At 47.1% G+C, this 17,990-nt stretch overlaps 1 protein-coding gene across 1 annotated transcript; it reads right to left on the minus strand.

Moving 5' to 3' along the window:
- Nucleotides 1-521: 521 nt before the first annotated feature.
- LOC134404957 (C-type lectin domain family 4 member F-like) lies at nt 522-16,928 on the minus strand. Its single transcript, XM_063135992.1, has 7 exons — nt 16,762-16,928; nt 11,712-11,816; nt 9,613-9,720; nt 7,070-7,168; nt 4,362-4,513; nt 2,832-2,941; nt 522-1,219 (listed from the first exon to the last, which is right to left on the minus strand). Exons 1-7 carry the CDS (start codon nt 16,808-16,810, stop codon nt 1,081-1,083), a joined length of 762 nt encoding a protein of 253 aa, XP_062992062.1. The 5' UTR covers nt 16,811-16,928; the 3' UTR covers nt 522-1,080.
- Between the last annotated feature and the right edge of the window lie 1,062 nt (nt 16,929-17,990).

The raw sequence follows: 17,990 nt of genomic DNA on the forward strand, positions 1-17,990 counted from the left end.
TGCTTTTTGCATGCTTAAAACATCTTGCCCCCGGGGTCGCTTTCATCTTTACCAGGAAAATGCTGCAAGTCAAGCGTCCCGTGGCTCCCCCAGGTGCCAGGATCCCCCTGGGAACCCTCCAACAGCACCTGCAGAGTTCCCCACTTCCTTTCCCCTTACAAGATTTTTTTTTTTAATAGCAGCAACTTGAAAAATGTTAGGGCTCCAGGTTCTCCTACCTGGTCCAGAACCTGCCATTGATCAGCTGTTCAGCAGGAAGGAAGAGAAGGACAGAGAGGCTTCCTGGCTCCACCCAATCCTTTTCCACTCACAGATTTCCCCCCTTCCCCCCCTCTCATCTTCCCTCTTCTCTGCCCCAGCCTTTTCCTTTCTCTCCCTTCTGAGCCCCCAAGGCTTGCTCTTTTTCTCCCGTTGCAGTTTCTTCTACCCAGCCTTCAGCCTCGCTGTTTCTCTCCCCGCCCCTCTTTGGACCAGCCAGGCACCCACAGCGGCCGTGATGGGACCGGCCACATCCGCCATGGCAACCATTTTGTGGTGGTGCCCACAACGGTTTCTCACATTCACAAAGGCTCCTGGGGGTTCCAAAAAGATAGGGGACCCCTGTTGAAAGTATCAACCCCAAATTGAAAAGGGGGTGGGGGTGGTGGGTGGTTTGAGAGGCCAGGAAATGAGAAGACCCATCAGCCAAATGTCTGACCCAGGTGAAGATAGTTGAAGGTAGGATCGTTAAACATATGGAAGAACACACTTTGCTGAGGAAGCATCTACCTGACTTCTGCCCTGGCAAACCTTGCCTCGTCAACGCCTTAACATTATTTTGGGATGTCAACCCACATGTCGACTTGGGGAGGGAAGAATTCAGCAGATGCAGATGTTGTGCGTTTTGAAAAAAGCGTTTTAACAAAATCTGTTGCCAAAGGCACCTAAGAAAACTCAGCAGTCATCGGGTGAGGTCTGCTATGGTCTGGCACCTGGTTGTGAGCTTCCGGAGGCATTTGGCTGGCTACTTTTTGGAGGCGGAATGGCGGGTTAGAGGGTCCCGTGGCCCAATCTGGCAAGGCAGTGATAGTATTCTTCTGCTCAAGGGAAGACCTTCTTACAGAACCCTTTATAATGGTACGTGCAGCTGACATCGTTCCAGTGATCGCTGACGTGGACACAATCTTCGTGGTGCCCTGGTGCGCCATGCCAGTTGTCAGGTTGCCCTCGTCCCCAGAAACTAGAAAGAAAAGTGGTGGAGAAAAAAAGCTGGTGATTTAGACAATGCACTTTCTGCTGGACTTCATCCTGCAGATCTGCCTGGAGAGCAAAGAATTCCTTCTGAAAGGAAGTGGAAACTCTTGCCTCCTGCAGCTAAACGCTCCCCTCCCTGGTTCCATCAGTTCTTGGGCAAGGGAGCTGGAAGGCTTACCTTGTGGCAAGTACAAAGAGGCCATGTAGCTCACGCTCGTAGAGTGGGACAAGTTTATCCACTCTGCCCCCCACCCCCTGCCTTCCCCCTCCATCATCCTAGGCAGCTCAGGCCCCATTGTGATGCATGGAGACATGTCCCCGCAAAGGTGTGTGCGGTGCAAAGCAGCTGCGGCCTTTATAGAATCATAGAATAAAGTTGGAAGGGGTCTCTAAGGCCATCGAGTCCAACCCCCTGCTCAGTGCAGGAATCCACCTTAAAGCATTCCTGACAGATGGTTGTCCAGCTGCCTCTTGAATGCCTCCAGGGTAGGAGAGCCCACCACCTCCCTAGGTAACTGGTTCCATTGTCATACTGCTCTAACAGTCAGGAAGTTTTTCCTGATGTCCAACTGGAATCTGGCTTCCTTTAACTTGAGCTCGTTATTCCGTGTCCTGCACTCTGGGAGGATCGAGAAGAGATCCTGGCCCTCCTCTGTGTGACAACCTTTTAAGCCTTTGAAGAGTGCTATCATGTCTCCCCTCAATCTTCTCTTCTCCAGGCTAAACATACCCAGTTCTATCAGTCTCTCCTCATAGGGCTTTGTTTCCAGACCCCTGATCATCCTGGTTGCCCTCCTCTGAACATGCTCCAGCTTGTCTGCGTCCTTCTTGAATTGTGGAGCCCAGAACTGGACGCAATACTCTAGATGAGGCCTAACCAGGGCCGAATAGAGAGGAAGCAGTACCTCCAGTGATTTGGAAGCTATACTTCTATGAATGCAGCCCAAAATAGCATTTGCCTTTCTTGCAGCCATATCACACTGTTCGCTTATATTCAGCTTGTGATCTACAACAATTCCAAGATCTTTCTCGTTTGTAGTGTTGCTGAGCCAAGTATCCCTCATCTTGTAGCTGTGCCTTTGGTTTCTATTTCCTAAATGTAGAACTTGGCATTTATCCCTATTCAATTTCATTCTGCTGTTTTCAGCCCAGCGCTCCAGCCTATCAAGATCACTTTGAAGTTTGTTTCTGTCTTCCAGGGTGTTAGCTATCCCACCCAATTTTGTGTCATCTGCAAATCTGATAAGCGTTCCCTGCACCTCCTCGTCCAAATCATTAATAAAAATGTTGAAGAGCACTGGGCCCAGGACTGAGCCCTGCGGTACCCCACTCGTTGCCTCTCCTTGGTTGCTTCCAAGCAAGCATCACAGCCAGGAGCCAAATTCGTTCCGATGGTAGAACTGATTCCATCTGCTGCCAGTTAGCCGTGCCTGTGTGAGTGTTCAACAGCCTTCGCCAGCCTGTTCCCTTCCAGATGTGCTGGGCTGCAACTCCTGTCATGGATGGTAATGATGGGAGGTGTAGTCTAACACATCTGAAGGGCAGCAGAAGGCTGGTTTGCAACAAACGTCCTGTCCTGACTTTCTAGTGTGACCTACCCAAGGTCCTTGTATTTTTCGCCATCCACCCAAGACCAGGTGCCTTCTTCCCTTTGGTCCGTGAGTCCAATCCAAAAGAACTGCCCTCTGGCCTCCCGGAAGAGATAATCCTGCAAAACAATAGCAAGTCACTTGAGAGCTGCTGGGGTCCAGAGGGGAAAGACTTATGATCAGGAATAAGGAGCCCGTCTCAAATCCTGGCTTGGCTATGGAATTGAAGAGCGGCCGGTGGATACTTGGATTTGCAATCAGGCAACCCAATCCTAGGCCTGCTTACTCAGAAGTAGAATCATAGAATAGTAGAGTTGGAAGGGACCTCTAAGGCCATGGAGTCCAACCCCCTGCTCAATGCAGGAATCCACCCTAAAGCATCCTTGGCAGAGGGTTGTCCAGCTGCCTCTTGAAGGCCTCTAGGGTGGGAGAGCCCCACAACCTCCCTAGGTCATTGGTTCCATTGTCGTACTGCTCTAACAGTCAGGAAGGCTTTCCAGTAAACCTCTCCAAGTTACACTGGCATGCCAGGTGTCGAGGAAATCAAGATGGGTGGTCTGTTTACCTATGCCCACAGGTAAATACTTGTATGTTGAAATACATGTCGCAGGACTGTGTCTGAACAGAAGCAGAGCGTGGAGTGAGATATGTCCAAAGCAAGCTAACCACAAGAAGGAAACAGATGGGAGTTCTGGTTGCTTAATTGATTGCAGTACCCATCTGTGTATTGTTTTCCTAGTCTCAGAACTATTTGCACTCTGCACATGCATAAATGCCTTGTCTATCATTGGTTACTGCATTACAAAACTGTATTGTGATTGGCGGGAAGGTTCTGTCGTTCCTAAGGGGAAATGTCCCTATAAGTATGTTAGCTTTGCCTGCAATTAGTGGGAAGTCCTTCAGATCCTCTATGGGTTGCCACCTTGCTGCACTGCAGGCTGCTCGTAATAAACCTTTTCTAAGATGAGAGAAGTTGACCACCACTCAGCAAACCAAGGGAACCCGCCCTTTTGGGTTCCTCCACACAGGACCCCCAAATTATGGGAACTGTGGTCAGCGTCATCTGCAGTGTTTCGAGGGATCCTTACCTCTAGAATTGCAAAGTGACCAGAAAAAAAAACCTGTTCTTGTGCCTTTACCAGCATCTTTATGGGTGAAAATTGGCAGATGAAGGTATTCTTGGCATGGAGGTTAGCATGTTCACCTGGCAATATCTGCAGACTCAGCTAATGGGAAAGGGACAAGAGTAGAGGCTAGTAAAAAGTTGGCAGCCCTAAAGCTCTGGGATTGCACAGCCTAGCAACTTGGGGTGAGACAATGTCCCTGGCTAGCCCAGAGGCTCATGCAATTCAGTCTTCTCTAACTTGCTGCCCTGCAGTTGTTCTGGACTAAAATGGCCACCATTCCTTACCATTAACTGCGTTGGCTGGAGCTGATGGTGGTTGAAGTCTGAAATGTCTGGAGGGCACCAGGTTGGGGGAGGCTGATGCATTTGTTAGATGAGCAGGTAAATAATAGTTTTGGAAGCCGGATTCTCACCATCTCTTTCCGTGACGTGACAGAGGTCAGGTGTGCCCCGTGTGACTCACAGGCCTGCTCAGCCTCGTGCCAGGACTTCGCCTCTTGGAAAAGGAAGTAGAAGCTCCCATCATAAAACGTCCAGCCGGTAGAGAGCAATCCCAGAACGTTCCCTTTTAGAGCAAAGAATAAGGTCTGAATCTTGGATAGCAAAAAGGGCAACGGCTCAACACATCTTCTAAAGCAGCCTTCTCCAGCCTGTTACTACAATGTCCATCATCCTCAGCCAGCGCTGGGGAGGCTGTGAAAGAGGATTTGGGCATTTCTGCTTGTAAGAAACGGTGTGGATAGTGTCATTATAGAGTTTAGTTACTGGGTGGCACTGGACAAAGTTGGATCTGGGAGGAGCCGGGGGCCTCCTGCTTCCATTCTGTTCTTGTCGGAGACTGATAAAGTTCTTGTCTGGCTTCTTGAGTGCTGGTGACCTCCAAGTTGGCCTTCCCCATACTGGTGCCCTTAAGATGTTTCTTGGACTATACCCCCCATAGGCCCAATCGATTGGCTGGGGTTGATGGGAGTTGTAGTCCAAAACATCTGGAGGGCAGCAGGGTGCTCTGACCCTTCCAGGACAACCACTCAAGACAATGTGAGAGTTTTATACAATAAGGTATCTGGTGTTGGAGGTGGTTAAAATGGAAATGTTTTCCCCTGCTGCTTTACGCTCCCGTCTCTTTAGTGCTGTTGACCCCATTGCACTTCTGCAAGCGGAGGAAGAGGGAATTTCCCCGGTTCTTGGCCCTGTATGACAAACTGCTCCTGCAGACCCCCCCCCTTTTCTGCCTCGGTTTCTGCGTCATTACAAGCCTTCAAGTGGCCTTGAAAGGCTCATTGTAGAATCATAGAATAGTAGAGTTGGAAGGGGCCTATAAGGCCATCGAGTCCAACCTCCTATAATTGAACCAGGACTCTACCAGGGGCATGCGTATATGGTACAGTCTGGTTCTTAATCTTCTGTTATACTCATTCTTTTATTAAGCTTTGTGGATTTTAAGAGTCCCTCCCCACCTTAAAAGGGGGATTGTATCAATTTCTCAAAAACAAAGACAAGCATACAAACAAAAAGGAAATCAGATGACGTTTAAATCTAGTAGATATGTTAGTTCTGTTCACTAACTTGGGAGGGTTTACTCTGAAAGGTGATTTATAAACGTAAATAAATAAGTGCTTAACGTTTAGGAGCCCCTGCCTTATTTTATCAAAAACCACCCCCAATACAGGGGCTATATCCACCCCCGCCCCAAATATCTGGTGTTGTAAATCAGGGCTGTGGAGTCAGAAGCAATTCTTGGGTTACTTGAGCCGGAGTCGGTAAAAATGTACCAACTCCCACTCCCAATAAATTTAAATTGTATATAGAGTTGCAATATATCCCTGAAAACAAAGATTGTCCTGGATTCCAGCCAATTCCAAAATATTCTGGCTGGTTGGACAAAAATCCCGGATTCGCAGTCCAGCTGGCCAGAGAAATTCAGACCCCCTCAGCGGATCAGCAGCAGCAGAGGAAAAGACAGATCCATGTGCTGCCTTTTCCAGAGTGCCGCTCGCTGCTCCTTCACAAGCAGGCTCAGACAAGTCGCCATGACTCAGGTGCTCCAAGCATGTGAGTTCCGAGCACAAGAAGGAGTTCGGTAATCTTGGCTGGTTGCAGTAAGCGCTGGGCCCCGCTGGGTTGTTTGTGGGGGAAGAAAGAGTTTTTTGGGGGTGTATGAGGGAGGGAGTGGGGGGAGGAAGGAAAGGAAGCACAAAAACAAACTTTCACTTTTAACTGAATAAAATACAGTTGTTACGAAGTAGCTCTCCTGTGAGTGAGCAGTACAGACTCCATTTTGAGGCAGCCAACTGTCAAGGTGTCTTCACCCCTCCATCTCCAACAGAAATGAGAAAAAAACCCACAGGAATGGGGCTGAGAGCAATCACAAGGCTAGGTCAAGCAATTCATTTAGATAAGAATCACCTTACTTAGCCACAGATGCTCTATGACCTTACAAGTGTGTGTATGTGAGTCTCATTAGAACGTGTGCAAGTTGTACACAGGTCTAATGAGAGCATATCACGTAACACAGTAAAGGAGATTTTTATTTGGATTTTAGAAAATATAACCTCATTGTTTTCATTTTTGGGCTTCTTTAATAAATAATAATAATAATAATAAAAACCCAGAATGTCTTAGCTATAGCCTTTAGACCCAGGCTTTAACAGGTTAGGGCTCTAAAAAGTTGCGTGCTTCCAGTCGATGTAGGAAATATATAGAAAATTTATTTCCTATATTGATCTATAATTAAAGGAGTTGGAGTCGCCATGAATAAAGGCGTCCGAGTCAGAGGTTTTATGTGCCGATTCCACAGCCCTGGTGTAAATAGAACCGTGACCCATTACCACTTGACTAGAAAAAAACCCAGCCTGCTCTGCTCTTGTGCCTTTTAACTAGATCATGATCTAAGCGTTTTGATATGGAGGCAACCCTGATTACTTGCTGATGTCTTTAAATCAGTCACACCGTTGGCATGAGGGAAGCTTATCTATTCTACATGAGGTTATTCAAAGATTTAAATAATCAATATTAAGGCTATGTGGGAGCCCAAAGGATGCTGTTTTGATCTCCTTGGAAGAAGAGTGGATAGAAATAGATCATGTCACTAAATCTGACTGAGGGTGTGTGTCCTACTCACTGTAACGCTTCTCGAAAGCTGTCCGTGACACACTGATATTCTCCAGGCGCGTCTGGATCTTGGAGAAAGACCCATGGATGTTTTCCAAGAACTGAACATCTGGAAGTGTAGAATTTGGTGTAACATCAGAACAAATCAAGCCTTAGGGTTGAGTGAAGTGGGACAACAGAAAGTAGGGCTGTGCTCCGCTCTGATTTGGATCGCGAATCCGGAGCGGAGCGACCTGATCCGCCTCTGCTAAAGGCGGATCCGAATCGGGTCAGGGGAGCTGTGGTTCGTGGTGAAGCAGTTCGCCTCCATCCGGAGCTCTGAATGCAGGTAAATGGGGTGGAGGGGGGCTCTCCTGGTGCCGCTGCAGTCCATGCGGTGATGGCAACGGAGACAGCCAAGGGGGGAGGGGGGCTTACCTGTATCCGTCACGGTCTGGCGCAAGCTTCAACTGAGGCCCAGGCCTGGGCCTCAGTTGAAGCTTGCGCCAGACCGCGACGGAGGCAGGTAAGTGGGGGGGAGGGGGGCTTACCTGGCTGTGCTGCCACAGTCCATGCGGCGACCGCGGTGAAGCCAGGTAAGGGGGGAGGGGGGCTTATTTAGCCCCCATTTTGTCCCCCCCTCCCCACTTACCTGCCTCTGCTGCCTGCCGCTGAGGCAAGTAAGTAGGGAAGGGGGCAAAATCTCGATCCGCCCCTCCGGATCTTGCCCTGTGGAGCAGATCGACCCGAAGTGGTTCGGGCCTGATCCGAAAGTTCCGGATCTGGCCACGAAGCGGTTCGGGTGTGTGCGTGTCAGTGCACAGCCCTACCGGAAAGTAATTTTCTGAAATTTCTGTCTGCCTGAGAACATCATTGCCATGTGGTGAGGAGGGAATGCTGTGCCTGTTGGGTGTCCAACTCCTATACAACTGGCCCTCCAGATGTTTTGGCCTGCTACTCATCATGCTGGATACGGTTGATGGGAGTTGAAGGTCTAAATGTCAGGAGGGCCACAATTTGCCCACCCCTGGTTTAAAGGCATGGGGAGGTCTATGAGAGAAAAAGGTATTCTCTGGCGATGAATGAGGCCGCTAAATAGTAAAGACACAAGAAACAGGGTGGATAAAAACCAATGATTTTAAAAAAAATGTTTGGATTTTCTTTTATTTAAATCAGATTTTTTTTATTTAAATCAGATTTTTTTAAAATAAAATGCTTTTTGAGGAAAAATCTATCTAAAGAAAGTTTTCTATTTAAGGTAAATTATAGTCCAAAGGTTATTCATCATGAAATAAGGATTAGTTTTTAATTCTATATATTCATGCAGTGTTTACATTTTTGGGTAAATGAATTCCATTAATCCATTCACAATGTCATGCGCTTCCAGAGGTTTCTTTAACATTATTGGGCAATTTTTCTATCTAGAAGATATTAACACAGATGCTTGGTTTTACAGTTCTCAAAACTGTGAATTTGTTTCTGCAGAGATCACAATCCCGTTGTTCCTTTGCGAATCTATGTACACAGAATAGTGCCAAGTTTCAAAAAATTCAATGAATAGATTGTTGAGAGTGGAATAGATCTGCACAAGAAGCTAAGATTAAAACTAATCTGAAAAGTTGTTATTCTAAAAATGAAACCTTCACCTGGTTGTAAATATTAAGATTATACCAGCAAGAATGAGTCCTTGTTAACTCTGAGTTGTGTAAAATATAGCGAGGAAGAGTGCACATTTTTGGGAGGGGGGGAGTCACATGATTAAATCAAGTCTTTCTGAGTAGTGATTTAAATCATGATTTAAATCAAATTGATTTAAATCAAATCCACCCTGTAAGAACATAAGAAGAGCCCTGCTGGATCAGACCAAGGGTCCATCTAGTCCAGCACTCTGTTCACACAGTGGCCAACCAGCCATTGGCCAGGGATGAACAAGCAGGACGTGGTGCAAGAGCACCCTCCCACCCATGTTCCCCAGCAACTGGTGCACACAGGCTTACTGCCTCGAATACTGGAGATAGCACACAACCATCATGGCTAGTAGCCATTGACAGCCTCCTCCTTCAAGAATTTATCCCACTGCCTTTTAAAGCCATCCAAATCGGTAGCGAATTTCATAATTCATCTATGCTCTGTGTGAAGAAATCCTTTTACCTGTCCTGGATCTCCCACCATTCAGCTGAATGGCATGACCCCTTTGGGTTTTAGCATTATGGGAGAGGGAGAAAAACGCCTCCTCATCCCCATTCTAAACACCATGCAAGTTTTTGTACACAACACATCCCATAAGGTCCAGTCTACCTCTTCCATAAACCTATGGTGCGACTTAGGGCAAGTCATATCCTCTGTCCCCTATCTGTAAAATGGGTATAATAGTGCTCTACCTTATAGATTGGTTGTGACAGCAAACCAATTCCACTATGCAAATTGGAAGTGCTACATAAATGATAAATGAAATAGCAGGAAACTTCCAGTGGAAAGCGAAAATAAAAATGGCTACTCCCATCCCACACGTACCACTTTCCCAGCATCATTTGCTGCCAGACAAGGCCTATGTTTCTGAAATTCGTTACTCACTTTCAGATGCTTTCTCTGATGCATAAGAGATGTTGCTGAGCTGCAGGGTCTTTCTGATCTTTTTGACCACTCCTTCGAGTTCCAGGACGGTCCTTTGTCTCTGGAAATCTAGAGATCACAAGACTGCAGGATTAAACTCGGAAAAGAAGTACTGGTGGATGCAAGAACAGGATCGACTGTTCAACCTCTGGGTGATTTGCGGTAGAGCTGCAAAGATTTCTGAATCGACTCCCAATTGTCTAACAATCGTTGTGCTGGTCTATGACCGAAATAAACATATCATATCAATTGTCTAATGATAGCAATAACTAAAGAGTTCTCCCCCCTCCTCTCTAAAGAGGAGTTCTCTTGCCTCCTCCCATATGTACCTGCCCGGACCTTAAGATCATCCACAGGGGTCCTTCTCCGTGAGCCCCTGCTGAAGGAAGCGAGGCAGGTGGCTACTAGGACGAAGGCTTTCTCCGCTGTGGCACCGCGTCTGTGGAACGAGCTCCCCAGAGAGGTTCGCTTGGTGCCTACATTGTTTTCCTTTCGTCGCCAGCTGAAGACCTTTTTATTTTCTCAGTATTTTAACACCTAATTTAACTTAAATTTAAACTCTGCTGTTTTAATTTCATATTTTAACCTATATCAATTTTTGCTGTGTGGTTTTATCCTGGTCGTGCTTTTTATATTGTATTTTGTATTTGTGTTTTTAAATTGTTGGTTGTTTTATTATGCTCTTCATGGTTTTAATTTTTGTGAACCCCCCAGAGAGCTTTTGGTATTGGGCGGTATAGAAATGAAATAATGAAATGAAATGAAATAAATTAGGTTGCTGAAAAAAGAATGTTTGGCCAAAACCTTTTGTGCGAAAGGATCTGGGAGCCTGCTTCTGGTACTGAGCACAAATTCCTGGGCTGGGCACAGGCTCAGAGGTGCCCTGTTCCTTAATTCTTGGCAGATGCCCACCTGCCAGAACCACACGTTGAGTCTGGCGCCATTTTGAGGTCCTTAGTTCTCTCCCTTGCTGTGGTCTGAGGGCTAATGCCTTCAGTTTTTCATGGAAACAGTCCCAACTTGGCCAGATGGATAAGAAACCGTGAAAGAATATTAATGCTCAGAGGCAGTCTTCTCATCAGATAGCAAGTAGCAGAATGATAGAATTATGATCCAATTAGGGTTTATTTATTTCTTACATTTATATCCCACCTTTTTCCTGCTTAGGGAACCCAAGGTGGCATATATAATCCTCCTCTCTATTTCTATCCTCACAACAACCACCCTGTGAGGTAGGCTGGGCTGAGAGTCTGTGACTGGCCCAAAGTCCGGGCCCGATTCAAAGTGCTGGTATTAACATTTAAAGCCCTAAACAGGTTGGGGCTAGGCTATCTGAAGGAACGCCTCCTCCTGTATGTACCTGCCCGGACCCTAAGGTCATCCTCAGGGGTCCTTTTCCGTGAGCCCCTGCCAAAGCAAGTGAGGCAGGTGGCTACCAGGAGCAGGGCCTTCTCTGCTGTGGCACCCCGGCTGTGGAACGAGCTCCCTAAGGCACCTACGCTTGGCACCTACATTATATACTTTTAGATGCCAGGTGAAGACCTTTTTATTCTCCCAACCTTTTAACAGTCTATAAATAAATTTTAACTTGGTGTTTTAAATTTGTAATTTTGCATTGCTGCTGTTTTTATCTGGTTGAGCTTTTATATTGTATTTTATATTATGGTTTTATACTGTTTGTTTTATACTTTGAATGTTTTTAATTTTTGTGAACCGCCCAGAGAGCTCCGGCTATTGGGCGGTATAGAAATGTAATAAATAAATAAATAAATAAATAAATAGTCACCCAGTGAGCTTCCATGGCCGAGTGGGGACTAGAACCCGGATCTCCGGACTCCCAGTCCAACACTCTAACCACTACACCACACTGGCTCTCAGTGTTCCTCACAATACCAAACACTCGAGAAGGAGGATAGAAATTCATGCCTGTCGAGAGTAAAGTGGAACCGAATCCAAATATGGGTCGGTGAAATGCATTTGATTTTTGTATACCATTCAGAGAGCTTTGGCTATTGGGCGGTATAGAAATGCAACAAATGAATTTGCGCCGTTGTACTTACACAGAATGGCCACCGCAGTAAGCAAGATGGCCAGCAGGAGAATCAGAAGCAGCAGGAAGGCCATGACGGAGATGGTTCTCTTGTGAGATGGGGCAGGAGCGGTGTCTGGAAGTAGAGGGTGGTAAAACCAAATAAATCCCCCCCTCTCTCTCTCTGTGTGTGTCCCTCCCTCCCTCCCTCCCCACCCCTTGTGAACATCCAGCAGGGATTGCCACCAGCTGCTCTTCCTCATCATGGCTCCCATTTGCTTGCTTGACAGGCAGCGAGCGAGTGTGCAGGAAGGCTGTGCTGGCATCTGCTGCTGCTGCTCACCATCATCATTGTCTGGGCAGGTGAACAGGCAGGTTGCAATGGGCGACTCCTGGGCCATCTTGCCAGTGGGACCCTGCTGGGCTGTGGGCCCTCGGCAGGTGCCTGACCAGGCCTACCCTTGACACAGGACCTCATCAGCAGCTTCAGCTGTGCGCCCAGAAGCCAAGAAAGAGCTACTGCAGATCTCGGGGTGCTGATGGTGCCTAGTGTGACCCTATGAAAAGGAGGGCAGGGCTCCTGTATCTTTAACAGTTGCATAGAAAAGGGAATTTCAGCAGGTGCCATTTGTATATATGGAGAACCTGGTGAAATCCCCTCTTCATCACCACAGTTAAAGCTGCAGGAGCTATACTAGAGGGACCAGATTCAAAAGAGAAAGTAAAGTAAAATAGAAGGCTGTGGTTGAAAATAACAATAGTACAATAGGAGTGATAACAAACAACCACAAAGGTACTAAGAAAGTTTTATAGACGAATAATTCAAAAAATATCACAAATGTACAAAAGACAGGCATATAGATAACATTTACAAGTTGTTCATCAAACATTCATAATGAAGCCTAGAAAGTTGGCATCCATAAAACATTCATGACAAGAATCAATAATCTCATAATATATGCGTCTAATAAATAATTTCATAAAGCGTCTAATAAACAGTAGTCCGGTACAAGTTCTGTTTCGAGAATTCTTCATCAGTAGGACGCAACTGGTTCACAAAAGGAGCCGCGGCTATACATTTAGAGTGGAACCCTCCAAGGTTTATCACCATATCATTTTCACGTATTCAAGCCATCAGATAATGCTCTCAATTTCTTGAAGAAAAGAAGTGCTGATGGTGCCTAGTGTGACCCTATGGAAAGGAGGACAGGGCTCCTGTATCTTTAACAGTTGCATAGAAAAGGGAATTTCAGCAGGTGTCATTTGTATATATGGGGAACCTGGTGAAATTCCCTCTTCATCACAGCAGTTAAAGCTGCAGGAGCTATACTAGAGTGAGCAGATTTAAAAGAGGGCAGGGCACCTGCAGCTTTAACTGTTGTGATGAAGAGGGAATTTCACCAGGTTCTCCATATTTACAAATGACACCTGCTGAAATTCCCTTTTCTATGCAACTGTTAAAGATACAGGAGCCCTGTCGTCCTTTTCATAGGGTCACCCTAGATGGTGCCTCATGATGTCATCAAGCCTTCAGTTTGGGGAAGGGAAACTTCAGGCCTTTGGAAATACATTATATCCAGCTAGCCAGCATTTAAAAACAAAACAAGAAACGAGAGAGAGAGAGAGAGAGAGAGGAAGTAGAAAGATGACCAAGCCCTTCCTTGCAAAAGCCTGCTTGCGTCACACTCTGGAGATCTCCCTTCCTTTTACTTAACAATTCCTTCTGTTTCCATCACCAGACCCTAGAACTGCCTCAAGATTAGTTATTCTCTCTTCCACATCTTTGAGGAGGGCAAATTGTGTTGTCTCCCCAAAGGTTATTCTGATTAAACCCTTTTTATCTGGGAGGAAATCCATGGTAGGGTGAGGGGCAAAGCCACGATCCCAATTCCCCCAAGGTTATGGAGCAGTTATGTCCGTCCCCTCCCCCAATCCTTTCAGAATCTCTGGGTTTTCAGCTGTTGGCCTCATGGTTTGAGGGTTGACTCAGTCAGTTGCCGGGACGGAAAGTGGATGAACTTGATTTGGTTGCTTCGGGAGCAAATGAGAACAGGGTTGTGCATTTTCATCATTGGTCCCTGAAGTGGGCAGGAATTCTATGCTGTTCCCCGCCTCGATCCAGAGGGAGAGGCGGGTAAGAAATAATAGTAATATAATAATAATAATAATAATAATAATAATAATAATAATAATTTTAAAACCTGGTTGCTATGGGTCAGTCTTTGGCTCCATATAGACCAGCCTTCCCAATGAGGTACTCTCCAGATGTATTGAAACACAATTCCATCATCCAGGCCAGCTGATGAAAGTTGTGGTCTTCCAAGTTGTAAATTCTTGTTTCCAAATTCCTGATGTGAAGTGGCTGGCTATAGCTGGTGGTGAGGAAAATGCATTCTGCATATGCTCAGAGGACCCTCTGTTACATCATGCATTTGAGGGGAATGGTATTCAAGGCTTGCTTTGGGACCTCCTTCCTATTAAGCCCTATGAATGGCTACCCATTGGTCAAGCGTCGTTGAAACATCTTCATGTGGGCCAGACGCGTCGGTAGAACCAACCGTGTGCTTTTGGATAGAGCATTGTTAACCATGATAATGATGCTACAATGGAGAGACAGCAGAAGAACATGCCTTGCTAGATCAGAGGGCAGGATCCATCAAATGCAGGATTCTGTTCCCAGATGCGGCCAGCCAGCCAGATGTGGAAGCCCAGAAGGAGAGGCCTATTTCCTCTGGTTTGTTCCTGCCATTGGACGCTCAAAGATACCTTGCCTCTGCCTGGGGATGCTCCATTGAGATATCTTGTCTAAGAACCATGGCTAGACCTCCTCCATGCATTTTCCTAATCCTGCTTTAAAGCCACCTAAGCCAGTGACTCTCACTCATTTTGCGGCAGTGAATCTCACAAGTTAATTGTCCACCAAATACTTCCTTCTGTTGGTCCAGGGTTCCTGTCCATCAGCTTCCTTGAGTGAGCGATGGGTTAAAGACGTAGAGCACAGAGCTGCTCACCGTTTAAAATTGCAAATCAAGGCAGGTGGATGTGAAATCACATTTTTTTGCATACAGTCACACGTTTGCAAAATTTCACAGGGCGAATTCAAGGGTTCTTGTGTGGAGAAGGGCCGTAGCGCAGCAGTAGAGCACCTGCTTTGCCTATGGAAGGGCCCAGCTTCATATTCTGGATCCTCTCCAGGTAGGGCTGAGAAAGACTCCTGTCTGGAAGCTGTGGCAGCCAGTGAGTGCAGCCCCTCCCCAACCTGTTGTTCCCCAGATGTGTTGAATCATAACTCCAATCACACCAGCTGGGGATGATGGGAATTGTAGTCCAACATATCAGGTTGGGCATGGCTGGTGTAGACCGCAGCAAGCAGAAGGTGGATCTACAGTTGTTTTGGACTACTCCCAGAAGCCCTGCCAGCACGGCTACTGGTTAAAAATGCTGAGAGCTGAAGTCCAGAACACCTGGAGATCTACTTTCTGCCCACTCCTGGCGTAGACCTTGTAGAAGGCAGCTACTTGTGTTTCTATGCTGGGTGCCGCTTCCATTCATGTGCAGAAAGACTTCCCTGGAGGTTGTGTTGTAAGATCCAGAGAGAGACTTCCCCACTTCCCTATGTGTTTTTCTACTCAAACTGATAGAATCATAGAATCATAGAATCACAGAGTTGGAAGGGGCCTACAAGGCCATCAAGTTCAACCCCCTGCTCAATGCAGGAATTCACCCTAAAGCATCCCTGACAGATGGTTGTCCAGCTGCCTCTTGGAGGCCTCTAGTGTGGGAGAGCCCACAACCTCCCTAGGTAACTGATTCCATTGTCGTACTGCTCTAACAGTCAGGAAGTTTTTCCTGATGTCCAGCTGGTATCTGGCTTCCTTTAACTTGAGCCCGTTATTCCGTGTCCTGCACTCTGGGAGGATCAAGAAGAGATCCTGGCCCTCCTCTGTGTGACAACCTTTCAAGTATTTGAAGAGTGCTGTCATGCCCAGTTCTTTCAGTCTCTCTTCATAGGGCTTTGTTTCCAGACCCCTGATCACCCTGGTTGCCCTCCTCTGAACATGCTCCAGCTTGTCTGCGTCCTTCTTGAATTGTGGAGCCCAGAACTGGACTCAATACTCTAGATGAGGCCTAACCAGGGCCGAATAAAGCACAATGAAATGCCTAGAGCTGTCTGCTTGTCCAAGAGCTGGTCCTCATTTGCTGTGGCTGTGGGTTTGCATCCACCATAACTTGAAGACCATACCCTAAGTGGCAAGGATTCTTCACGTGTGGAAAGTGTAGAAACATAGGAAGCTGCCTGACACTGGGTCAGACCGTTGGTCCACCGAGCCCAGTATTGTCGACACTGACCGGCAGAAACTCTCCAGGGTTTCAGGCAGCATTCCTTCCTAGCCCTATCTGGAAAAGCCAGGTATTGAATTGGGGACCTTCTTTATGCCAAGCCGGTGCAATATCACACCGGGCTATGCCCCCTCCAAACCAAAACAGCAGATTCTGTGCAATGCATCAAAGGAGACACACCATGCCTTTTGATGTTTAAACACTGCCCCAATCCACTGCTCGCTTCTAAGCCTTGGTACCCCGTCCTTCAGGAAAGAGACTGCAGACAGGAGAAGGAAGGGGTAGCAGGTGTGCTCCCCCAAATATTTCCAGCTACCATATTTGCTCCCCCAGCTCTCAGTCACAATATGTTAAGGTCCTATCGAGTCTGGATGAAACCCTTATTTCCCCTAAGAGAAATCTTTGCGCCTCTGCTCACCCAAACCAGCTTTTTCCAGAGTCTCCCCTGCTTTGCATCTGAAACACAAGAAACCTTAACATCATCCCTAAAACTAAGACAAGGGATGAGACCTAGGGAGCCTGGCATACCACAGCTGTTGATAACCGTCATTTATTTGACTTCTTCTTCAGGCTTTTGCTGCTACCTTCAGCTTCACGTAATGACGTTTTAATAATTGGTGAATGTTTCCCCCCCCCCCCCCATGTTCTGTAACCTGCGTTGTCTGACTCTCTCTCTTTTATATATAAGGAGGAAAGAAGGGCATAAATTCATAAAACACACACACACCATGTTCCCTTACCATCAGCTTTAAAGCCCACAGCATTCTCGTAGTTGATCTCTCGGACCATCTCTGTGCTTTTGCTGAGAGCAATGTTGATACGTCTCAAGTGCTCTTGCTCTTGCTCAGGTGCTCCCTTTCAAATCAGAGGAGATGCTTTTTTTTATTGCAGTCGTGCTGCCAAGGTATTCCTGACATTGGTCTTTTGAAACTGCAGCCAGCAAAAGCCTTGTGGGTTTTGTGGTTAAAAACAGACTGACTCTACAACGGAAGTCTTGTGTAGGCCGGGCCGCTGACAGCATTGTTCGGGCCCGGCCTACATGACAAATTCCCTTGCTCATCCACCCAGGCATTTGCAAACACACATCGTGGTGTACTGGGGATGAAGGGTTTTTTAAAGTTTATTTTAAGAAATCATGGTAAAATCAACCACACACTAGAGTGTGGCGCCTAAGAGGATAAGCCATGATCCAGGAGCTGTTCCGACCTCCTCTCAGCCTCAAACTCTCTCAACAATTGCATTGGTGGCCCAGCTGGGCTCAGAAAACCAACGAGGAGCCCGCTATGGTTTTTCCTTCGATGCTCCATCTGAGATGGGATGCCAAATACTGCAGGTGCCTCACTGCAGCCCCCTCCCCCCATGACATCACAATCCACTTTCCCTTTCAGCTCCAGGTGTGCTGCCAATTGTGACTGCTGGGTAGGACAGCAGGCAGCCAATCACAGAGCAGCTTGCTTGAGAGACCCAAGGCTCTTGAAGGGACCAAGCTGAGAAGACAAGGGAAATGACCAGGGCAGTTGGAGGAAGTCGCAGAAGGCATTGGGAGCCGCAGATGAGAAGAAGTAGCGCAGGAGTCAAGCAAAGCCGACTTGGCGGAAGAGCAAGGGAAGCACCTCAATGGTAGCCTGGGACTCCCAAGGAGAGTGAGGAGGAGAAGGTACCGTAGTGCGTGGTCAACCAGTCTGCCCCCTGTGCTGCAGCAGCCTCTCCTCTCTGGGGCAGATAGACTCCGGTGATCCCTGAAGATTTAAAACTCCGGCTCCCATTTGGGGAGCTTAAATTGTTTCCCCAGGTGCTCTGTCCCCCCTTGAACGTTTTTATCCCAGAGCTTTTCAAAACGTTCCGTGAACCCCCCCCACCCCCGACGTGCCAGCTTAAGACCATAGTTAAGCACAAAAAGAGAAAGGAGTCTCCAGGTGCGATAGAAAAGTGCATGAGACGTTTCGGCCTCTTGTTTTCTAGGCCTTCT

This window comes from Elgaria multicarinata, chromosome 10 (genome assembly GCF_023053635.1).
Source record: "Elgaria multicarinata webbii isolate HBS135686 ecotype San Diego chromosome 10, rElgMul1.1.pri, whole genome shotgun sequence".
Lineage (NCBI taxonomy): Eukaryota > Metazoa > Chordata > Lepidosauria > Squamata > Anguidae > Elgaria > Elgaria multicarinata.